The 11,234-nt window shown below is 40.9% G+C and overlaps 1 protein-coding gene across 2 annotated transcripts; it reads right to left on the reverse strand.

Moving 5' to 3' along the window:
• TAF5 (TATA-box binding protein associated factor 5) lies at positions 468-11,090 on the reverse strand. 2 transcript variants are annotated; one of them, XM_021400707.1, is made up of 12 exons: positions 10,482-11,090; positions 9,167-9,402; positions 9,043-9,047; positions 8,053-8,368; positions 7,274-7,437; positions 6,696-6,831; positions 6,086-6,206; positions 5,001-5,130; positions 4,197-4,361; positions 3,605-3,782; positions 3,288-3,465; positions 468-2,337 (listed from the first exon to the last, which is right to left on the reverse strand). In XM_021400707.1, the coding sequence occupies exons 1-12, from the start codon at positions 10,993-10,995 to the stop codon at positions 2,120-2,122; spliced, it is 2,361 nt and encodes a 786-aa protein (XP_021256382.1). In that variant the 5' UTR covers positions 10,996-11,090; the 3' UTR covers positions 468-2,119. The 2 variants fall into 2 exon arrangements, with proteins under 2 accessions (XP_021256382.1, XP_021256381.1); XM_021400706.1 differs by lacking the exon at positions 9,043-9,047 and having other exon boundaries at positions 9,162-9,402; positions 10,482-11,015.

Consider the following 11,234-nt stretch of genomic DNA (forward strand, 5'->3'; position numbering starts at 1 on the left):
AGGTCACCAGCAACAAGGGTTGAACCTGAGACTTCTGATACAAAAGCATGAGGCAAAAAAAAAACCCACCAGAATATCAGGAGGTAGGTGTGGTTGCTGGCAAAAGGGAGAGTGTAGGTCAGAGGAAATTACTTGAGGTGCTTGTGGTCTCCCTCTGTCCTTAATTTATTATTAAAGCCCTCCTTTTAATAAATCTAGTTTTCTGTCCTGTTTACATCAACAGCCTCTGCTCTTTACAACTTTCCAGATGAATGATAATTGTTATAACAGTGTAATTCACCCAGTTGGCTAAAATGTATCACCTACAGTTAGAACTAAATTTCCCTTAAACAAAGGTCATCAAGTGCTGAACTACTTTGTCTCTCCTGGCCGAGTACTCACTTTTAAAAGCACCGCTCTCGCTTCCACTGCAGCCATCAAGGAAAGAAAGCATCTTCTTCCAACATACAGTCTACAGACACAAGCTATGTGGTTTTAGTATTTATTATACTATCAAAAGTATAAAACTGTACAAAATAAAAAGGCAGAATGTGGCAGTTTTTTTTCAAGCTCTCAAAGCTGTACACGCTTTTAGGTAACTTGCTTGATTCACTATAATTTTACTGAAGTCCAACTGGTTGTATTGAGTGCTAGGAAATTTTGGTGTACCTTTACAGATAAAATCCATAATAGTTTAGTTTTAACCATTTGTCTTTAAAGAAGATATCCAGATTAGCTTCCCTATGAATTTTCCACACTTATTTTGACATTTAATGCCCCTAATGCCCCTTTACTCCAAGTGTTAGTCAGAAAAAGGATGAGATAGGAGGTAGTTCTCTGTTTACCTTAGAAATGTCAAGTCTTTGTTTTTTGCATCTTCAGTAGAGAGCCAGCAGATTGTTTAAGTGTCCGAGCCCTTACTGCAAGTAACAGGGAATACAAACGGAGATTTCCCTGTATATAGCTTGTAAAAGATTTTAAAATCCTTTCAATTGGTGGTGATGTTCCCATTCACAGACCCTAAAACAATCCTCCCCATGTTTTGTATGTTTTACTTTTCCTTAGAAGTAAAGCTCTGAGCTTTTCTGGCTGTCCTGCAAGACTTATTGGAGTACAGCAGTGTTTTTTTGGGTGGCAGTCGTCACACCAGCAGACAAGCCAGCCTTTCAAAAGCAAACTGGTCCTATACTGATGACTGATTAAGTTTTTTGCTCTGCAATAATATTTCAATTTCTTGATCCTTCACTAGTTTTACAGTTTGATATATTAAACTGTATGCTGAAAGGATGCAGGTTTTTGAAGCTCTTCAAATCTAATAAAACAGGAGGGGTTAAGTATATTGTTTTTAAGATTGGGTGGTGCATTTCAGTTGTGCCTCAGTCCCTTTCCCCCAAGTCCTCCCTCCAAAGCATTCACATTGCAATTTGTGTTGCTTATCACACAGCAGGAGCTACTCGTCAGAACAGAATAACAAGATCTGCATTTCTAATACCTCAAAAGAGCACGTAACTTTGAAATCTTTTCAGGACTTGGTACTTAGATGCATAAAAACTACGTTATTTCTCTGCAGTTCCCCACAAGCCTCTGCCAGTTGGGCTTACTCTTTCAATGCCCAATTTGTTGCTGTGATATTCTCACCATACCTGTTGTCCAGCCCAAGCTATAGTGAGTTAAACTACATTCTCCTTTTCTGAGTCTGAAGTTTTTAGCTGTGTTTGAGACTGATTAAACATTTGCAAACCGTACATTAAGTGCTTTAAAAAAAAAATCATTTGAGAACACATACCAAGGCTGTTAACTTTCCAGAAGTTTCAGCAGAGCTCAATACCGTCTCTGAGAAGAGACAGCCATTTTCATATCCATACATATATATATACGTATGTATACATTTATCAAAAGCACCATGAAACCATTCCTTCCTTTAAACTTTTAAACTCACGTTGTCTTGTCAATCTCCAGCATTTTCAAACTGTGGATAAATATGAGAGCAGAACAGAGAAGATGTTGCTTGAGTTTACGTAGTTTTGTTTTTCTTGCAATGGACTGGTGAAGTCCACCTGTACAAGACATTCCTCCTCATCTCACGTCCTGAGGTCACTACTGCAACAACTTGGCACAGTCAGTCTTACTTCTTCCTGATTTACTGTGAACTGTAGGCTCCTGCAGCTAGCAGCAAGTTCCTGCGTGTAAAATGAAGGTGTACAACTGGCGTTGATTTGGTCATGTATGTACCTAGTAACAAGTCCTGTGAGTTTTCAGGCAAGTTTATGTGTCCAGTGGCTGTAGTAAAGTCATCAGTTTCTAAATCTTCAAATGCTTTCACTGCATCCCACAGCCGAACTGTGTTATCCATTGAGCCTAAAAGGGAAAAAAGGAAAGTAAAATTTTAAAGTCTTTTCCTTGCTAGACAGCAAGTTAACACAATAGAAATTAAAGCATACAAAGCAGATTTGCTCATAAGTGAATACTAAGCCCTCATCTTGCAATGAAGCATTTTTAAACAAGCTTTTAACACAGTGAATGCACACATAAAAGCTATCACTTGTAATCTAACCTGAACACGCTGTAGATAAAATGCGAAGAACCACCTCTCAGAACATTTGGGTTTCCATTCTATTAACCAGCACTTGAAAAGGCAAGACAACCTTATGGGCTACATGCTAACTCCACCAGATGTTTATGACTCTAAGTCACATAATGATATTTTTTTTCTGATACTTGGGATACTTTCTTTGATAGAGGGAAGACCCCAGCATTTTGCAGACCCAGTGGTCTGTGCTTTCACTGGAGTATTGGTCAGCTGAAGGAACCACCCCACAGGCTGGATCAAACCTGCACCCTGTGGTAGCAGCTCACTCAGAATTCTTAAAGCTCTTAAACCTAACTGTTGATGTACAATTTTACATCAAAAATCTAGCATGAAGAAACACAGTAAGGCTATAGATTACTCATTTTCCTTCTTATCTCTTGCCTTCTCTTGAGGTCCTGCTACATGCCCCCAGCACCTCCTCCCATCCCAGTATCCTGAGCATCTTTAAGTCCAGCCACTTCTTGCCTTCCCTAGAGGTATTTCTGACCTTAGTTTCCACCCCCAACACTACACACAGACCTCAACTTCCACTATCAATGAACTGTGTAACACCTTTCCTTCAGTTCCTGGAATACTTTGTACCACCTGTTTTAATTTGCTGCTTCTGCTTAAGAAAGTGACACTAATTTGTCTTCCTCGGTTTAAGGAATTCATTACATAATCCTACTTCATACTGATGGAACACAATGGAAACTTCACTGCTTCCAGTGACTTTTACCTGATGCTAAAATCTCCCCATCTCTACTGAATCGGAGTGCGTAGATAGTGTCAGTGTGCCCTTTCAGTTCTCCAACCATCAAGCCATGTCCAATATCCCACAGCAGAACTCTGCCATCTGTTGCTCCAGTAGCCAGGAATCGTCCGTTAGGAGAAAATGCCAATGAGTGAATCGGTCCCTAAAACAGACATTTGCAGAGAGGAAAGCCATTCAAGCTAATTAAGTCTACTTACATTCAGTCAATCTGAATTTGTTCTGAACACTACTCTTCAGAACTCCATCACGGAAATTAAGTCACATGAATGATGTGCCCTTACCTTATGTCCAGTGAATATTCTTACACAATTCCCATTTAAAACATCCCAGAGCCGTACAGTCCTGTCTGCTGAGCCAGTGGCAATATAGTTAGAGTTAGGATGAAATCGAGTGCACGTCACATCAGCAAGATGGCCAGCAAATATCCGTAAAGGCTGGTAATGATCTGTTGCCCACAGTCTGAAAAGAAAAGCTTTGTTAATAAAGGGAGCCCTAATCAAGTTCAGAATCTGTTGCACGGTAATAAAAAGGAAGTAATCAATCAGTGTCTTCTTTCAGGTAAGTTTACTGAATTAGTAGGATCTGTTCTGGAAAAGTATGCTTTTCAGAAGGGAGAAATAAAGAATGTTCTGTCATGGTTATTAAACAACAGGAGAAAATATTTTTAATTAAATGACTACATAAGAGGATGCTATCTCTAATGTGCGTTGAAAAGGAAAAAACATACATTAAAAAATTGCTTAGTATTTTAATTCGTGTGAAATAAAATTTATTTCCAATAATAGGTTAGCCCATAGTAAGTATATCAGCTAATCACTTTCAGGGTTAATTCACCACAAAACTGACACGTATAAAACTCATCTAGTTTCTTACCTAGCCACTCTATCATGTCCTCCTGACACAAAGTAATATCCGTAAGGAGAGAACTGCGTATCCCATACTGGATAGTTGTGTCCTTTATATCCCACCAAACATGTGAATGTTTGGAGGCTCCACAATCTGACAGTGCCATCCTCAGAACAGGACAACAGGTAGTTCCTGTCACAGGAGAAAGTAAAGAACATTACATATCAAATTAACAGACTGCGTAGTCATTGTATAAACTCTGTAACAATTCTATGATACATAAAACTCTCCACTGGGCAGCTACTATTTAGTATGCCCCATATAAATCGGCATTTTAGTGAGGTAAGCAACAATAAACAGTTCAGGAAGAATTGAGCCCTTGGGCTTATGCAAGAGGCATTTGAATGTTGATGATTAATTCTGATGACACAACAATACAGAGGGGCTGAAAAAACTCTTTACTTAAGAATTACACTTACGTGAGAAAAAAAAGCAAATAGTAAACTGCTACACTCTATTACTTTAAAATAATGTAACTCTAAAGTAAATGACAAGATTCCCTGAATGTGAACTTGGTCTGAATTCTTTTTCTTAATTCATAATTATGGACTCTATATTCATGTTCCACACAAAGTTTACTTCTCAGCTGTGATTCTGTGATGGTTGTCTCTTGTGTAGCTTACATAACGTTTTTAAATCCGTTATTTTAAAGAAGATACAAGAGTTACTTTAGTCTTCTGGAAAAAGCTGCATTAAAAGCATGTTCACACTCATAGCATACAATTAAGACTCAAGAAAAGCAAATTAATTAGCTTGTAAACTTTATTTTACCTATCAGGACTGAAGCTGGTGCCATAGACAGGTCCGCTGTGACCATATAAAATCTTCAACTCACTTGCGGTTTTCTCATCCATGATCCTCTCCAAGACATCATCTGATTCTTTGTCAATTAGACTGAGGTCTGCAATATTTCAAAGTTCATGCATCATGACAACTGTCAGAGGTTCAAAAACAAACGCCATGAAAACAAATAACATTTTCTCCAAAAGTGATAAGTAGCTCGTGAACAAAAGCACCTTGGAATTGGTAATGTTGAAATATATACAATGGCATTTACAATACTTTCACCATTGCAAAAGGTGACAATAATGCTTTACATTAATAATCACTCTTTCACAAGTTTCATAACAGATAAAATAGATAAAAATTCATAATAGATAAAATCCTGATGAGTTTATTTTTCATACAGATAGTCTTTAGCCTCAAGACACACTTCTGGAGATGACAAATTTTCATGTCTTTTCCCAGAAAGTTTGACAGTGTTTTGACAGCTTCACCCTACACACAACTTGAAATAACTTTCCATATGTAGGCTACTGTTTGCTGAACACCGCAACCATGTTTCATTTCAACACCAAGACTAAGAACTGTTCACTTGGTATGTAGCTTCAAATGCAACACATTGTTACTTAAGAGCAGAATTTTAAAAGCCTGATTTCCACAAATTTGTCTAAGTATTGACGTCCGGGGACATTTTCTTCCATCCTTCTCAAAGTTGTACCCTTTATCAGAGTACCTCTGCTCCCTCCCCTGGATCCTCTAAACCCAGCTGTCTCCTATAACTTATAGCTACCACCCAGACAAAAAACAAGATGGCTACTTCCACACTATTTCTGGGTTGCAAGCTCTGTGTGCAGGCTGCCTAGCAGTAGGTGTACACAACTGGATATCTCATTCCTTTAAAAATATATATTTCTAATGATAAGATGCAATTATACAACTGTGTACAGTGTTTCTTCAAAGTAACAACATGCAACTCCTCAAAACAATTCTCCTGACAGACATCTTTTCCTGTTCACACAAAACACACGTCACAAACAATGTACACTCATATTAAATTTTTTTGTCTTAATTACCTGCTGCTGCTTTCACACTGCGTAGCTTTTTTGGAGTCACGGACCACACTCTGACTGTAGAGTCAGCAAAGCCTCCTACAATCATGCTAGAGTCATCTGTAATATCCACTGCAGTTAGACCCTGTACACAAAATAGCCATTGATGTTGTTTGTATCTTCCACACTGTATTTCAAACATTTCCAAATCCTAAACACTAACAAGAGATTTAACTATACTCAGTTAACAAAAATAAGATAGATTGGAAAAACACACATTTGAAATAAATACACAAATTCTTGCACCACTTAAAAGAAAGATATATAAATGAACCACAGTTAATGATGACAAAGCAGTACTGCTTCCCAGTACTTTGGTGCAAAATATCTACTGTATTCTGCAGAATACACTCAGGGTCACATAGGAAAAGTGAAAGAAAGAATTAAGGCAAAATCAGAGCAAACCCAAGGAACATGGAAATCAGTTTAAGGAAGCCTTTGAACAGAATTTTGAAGGTTCCAAATAGGCACTCTGATAACCAACGTTAACTGTTAAGCCTTCTTTCTTTAGAAAGAGTGAAGTTTATCAGTTTGATTCCCTCTTTCACACTCCCCAAATTCTTCTTTTACCAACCTGATAAGCGTTAAGGAATGTGTAGAAACAGATGGAAGGCAGGCACTCTGGCCCAAGACGTACACGTCTGGCAGCTTCCTTCATGTTCATTACTTTATCCAGTTTATCTGAGTCTTTCAGTTCAGGAAGAGGAATTCTAGAAGCACACATTCTTATGAACTTTCCATATTGTCAATTTAAACAGAGAAAGCTGAACCTTCCCATGCAACCCTATACCTCAACATCCAAATACCAAAATAAATTTGGAAGCATGAAATACTATGTAAAAGATTGATGAGAAAAAGAAGCAATAGCTTTAAGAATTCCAGAGACGTAGTGAAACAAGGTAACTAATTGAGTATGGCTTGAAAAGATAAGGGAGTAACCAAATAAAATCAAATAAAATCTAGATCGACTTCAAAGGCAAAGACAGAAGGTTACATGCTAAGCTTTGCGTTACCTCCCTTGAAGTCCTATGGCTAAAGCTGCCTACAGCTGAAATGGACAAAGAGCTAAAAACATCATGTGACCAGCACTGCACATTTAGCACGACAATACTGCATTTAACAAGAGTTCTCTACACATCATTCCCTTGGTACCTGTTTTGGGGAGGAGCATTAGGGTCTTGTTTTTTACTTTTTGACCCTACACTATCTCTTTTAGGTTTTTTCTTCTTTGGTTTTCCTTCCTCATTTTCTCCTTCTTCATCTTCATCGTCCAAAGGCACATCAAACTCTGGCTCTTTCAATAAGCCAAAGAAAACCTGCAAGCCAATAAGATATGTATGACATAATGGTAACTGCTGTTCTTACTGAAAATTATTTTTTTATCAGACTCCAAACAGCAGTCTGAAAGGGACATTTCTAATAAGTTTACCATTACTGCATTCTTTACTGATTAGGCCATCACAAGTGTAATACATGTTCTACTGTTTTACCCAACAATTGATCTGGACAGCTGTAAGTTCTCCCAACACCTTCTAATGCTTCCCTAAAGCAAAATTCCTATGGCTTACATAATTGCACTGTGGTACTACACAATCGAGATCTACACAACAGTCTTTGCAGTAACAACTGGAAGTAAGAATTGCTGCTGCTGTACTAGAGAGGAAGCCAGAGGGGACCATTTTAAAACTAGACAGTAAATCACGAGTTCAAATCCAGTTCAGAGAATAGAGTACAGAGTCGTCTCTCAGTTCCTTCTACCAGACAGTGACACACTTTGATTTCTCTACTCCTGATAACATCTATTTGTATAGTACTCTTCCTTTATTTTGTTCATGCTGTCTTTTAAGATCCCAAGTAGCAATAGCCAGTACTTCCCGAAAAACTACTCCAAAAATATTCAATAATAAAAAGCAACATTCTTTTCCTCCTACCTTTGCTTTATTCGCCTCTCGTTTTGCCTCCCCAGCCAAGCTTCCAACCATAGCATCTATCTGTTGTTTGCTGCGAGGCATTCCATCAAAAATGTCAATGTAGAGATGTTCCTGAACAATGTTCCAGATCTGGTTGTTCTGCTTCTCCTGAAGATGCCTCTTCAGTAGCTGGTAGGAGTCACGGGAAATACGCAGAACAAACTTGCTTGTTCGGAAATCCAGCATGGTCTCATTACCTTTCATATGTTCTTTTTTGGTTAAGCTAGATAACACACGGAGGTCATCCTGGTAATAACATTCCTGATCCCCATGAAATCTATTGGAACAATTTAACATGTGGTAAAAGATTTATTAGGAAAATATTATCTCCTAAGTGCACACTTAATTACATCATTTTAACATGCACACAGTAGCTTCCAAAGGGTCCTCACGAACTATATGTGGAATTATCTTTCTGCTGAAATAAAATTTCTTCCTCAAGGAATCAGCAACTTATTGTATACAGTAAAATTAATCAAGAGTTAAAAAAACAAAAAGAAGAGCGTACATAAAGAGAATCTCACAGAAATTCACATGCACAAAGTGTTATTGCCTGCAGTAAATAATTACACTAATACATCTATTTACATAAATGAAACTTCAATTTGTGGTACCACAAAGTACAAGGCATTTCTTATTATGTAAGACTACCTGGATGTACTTATAATTGATTCATTCCTTGTTAAATGTGCATATTCATATAATACAATCCTCACTTTCCACTCACATTATTTAACAGCTGACATACATCTCAAGAAAATAAGTTCCACTTTGAATTCAAATCATATTATAAAATATTTGTGGCAGGGCACATTTTAACTATTTAAAGAACTTTTTTTCTGACCATATTTGAGGGATAAACATGGGTTGAAATGTTTCATAATTGGTCTGATCCCAGAATACAAATTAAATTTAAATTTATCCTCAAGTGATAAATATGCAAAAGAGCACAAAAATGTAGATTAATGATAAATTATTTCCTTTAATCTTATTAGAAGAATTTAAATATACACACTATGATATTAGTAATGGAATTACACAATGGAATTACACAAATGAAAATTAATTACCTTTCAAAAAAAGACTTTGCTTCACTCTCATGTTGATTGTAGACTAACTCCAAGTACATGTGCACAAAGAGAGGATAAAACAGCTGAGACAATTCGGCTCGATGACAGTCCAGGGAACACTCTATGAAGTTTTTTAAACCACTGTAGTACTCCTCATACAGCGTTGGGTCCCCCTGCTGATTGTAGGCAGACAACACTGCACTCACATCTGGCTGATCCTCCACAACAACGCCTCCTCCAACTGCAAAAGCATTAGCATATAACAACAGATTGTAACACTGCCTCAAAAAGCAAAATACAAATAGCAAATATACAGTGGCTAACAACTCCTATGCTAAGGTGAGGCACTCAGAACAAAACAGAACATTGTCTTGCGCTTGTTCAGCCCCACCTTTAAGTGATACAACTGAGAGGATGGTGGCACATTAACTATAGCCCAGCAACTGATTCTTCAAGTACCATCTGTCATTTTTTGTGCCCTCCCTGCCAAAAGTTGCCTAAAGGTATTCAACATAGTGCCCAACCCAGCTAAGGTAAATGGAAAGAAGATAGTGTCAGCATCAGAATCCTTCACTGCAAGGGCTAGAAACTGTCAAATGAGGAATGACTTTTTGTCATTTCCTAGCATTCTCTATAGCAGTCATTAAACACCTTCATCTCTTGGTCTTCTATGTTAATATATATGTATCTCCTATCAGGTGATGCCAGGAACAAGCTGACTTCATATTGTACACTAACTGTCATTCCAACGTATATGTTCCTGAGACATTTCCAATATTATGTAAAGTTGCCCTACAGAATACCTTGACTAAAATTACTTACACTCAAATTATCTGAGGAAAATCAAAAGCTGCTGTCAGCTTGCACTAGAAATGCATAAAGCCTTCTCCACAAGTACCCTATTGCTCTTTCTTCAAAATGCAGTTTGTACAACGGGGTTCTGGCATCATCCCTGCAGACATCACCTCTAACTACAAAGGGAGCCTTCAGCCCCTTGTGATGCTCTTGAGATGGTACCCAAAGACAGCGGGAAGCACCCTTCGCTCTGACAGTGGTCCCAGCAAGTAAAACAGACACCCTGTCCTCAGTCCCCTCATCTGAGAGGTGCACCCCGAAATCACGATCTCTTCCAGAGTTGCATGGGGGATTGACAGAACCAGTGATCCCCCCGAAGGCTGGGGTGCAGCCTCATCTGTTCCCGGAGGAACCATACCGGGGAGCACAGCCCGTGCCTCCGCATCACGGAGCCTCGAGGCAGCGGGAAGCACACCGTGTCCCTCCTGGTGGCCCCCGTCCCGCAGCTCCCCCCGCGGATCTCACCTTTCCCCGGTGGCACTGCGGCCGCTGCCGCCACCCCCGGGCTGGAAGAGGCGACGGGGGGGACGCTGCCTCCTATCGCGATGGCGGCGGCGGCGGTGACCCGGTTGAGCAGCGCCTCGCTGCTGCTGCCATCCCCCTCGGACCCCGGGGCTCCCGGGAGTCCGGCACCGGCGGGGCTGAGGGCGGCGGCTCCGAGGTCCTCGCCGAGCAGGCGGGCTTCGCGGCGCAGGATCTCCTCGGACTCGCGGAGGTTGCTGCGCCGCAGGAACTGCAGCACGGCCACCAGCGTCTGCCGGTCCAGCGCCGCCGGGGAGGCGGCCGGGCCCGGTGCCGCGGGCTTAGCGGACGCCGCGTCCCCGGCGTTCCCCGCCGCCTCCCCCTCCGCCGCCGCGGCCGAGGGAGCGGGGGGAGCGGCGGTGGAGGGGGGAGCGGCGGGGGGCTGCGGCGGCGTCCCCGCGTCTGGGTCCGGCTTTACCGCGGCTACCTCCGCCGGCTCCTCAGGTACCGCCGCCATCTTGCATCGCCCCCCATTCGCTGGTTGCGGGTGGCTGCCGCCAGGCGCGGATGTTTTTGCGACAGTCAGGGCAAAGGAAGGGCACCCGTCCCCTTGACGGGCAGAGCGCTCGTAGCTTCATTTTGCGACGCTGCCGGGAGGGCTTTACGGCAGCGAGGCGGTCCAGGACTGCAGCGCGCCGTGTCCGGAGGTGCTGTTCGGCGAGCGTCCTGCTGCAAACTGCGGGTCACTCGGGCCAG

This window comes from Numida meleagris, chromosome 5, assembly GCF_002078875.1.
Source record: "Numida meleagris isolate 19003 breed g44 Domestic line chromosome 5, NumMel1.0, whole genome shotgun sequence".
NCBI lineage: Eukaryota > Metazoa > Chordata > Aves > Galliformes > Numididae > Numida > Numida meleagris.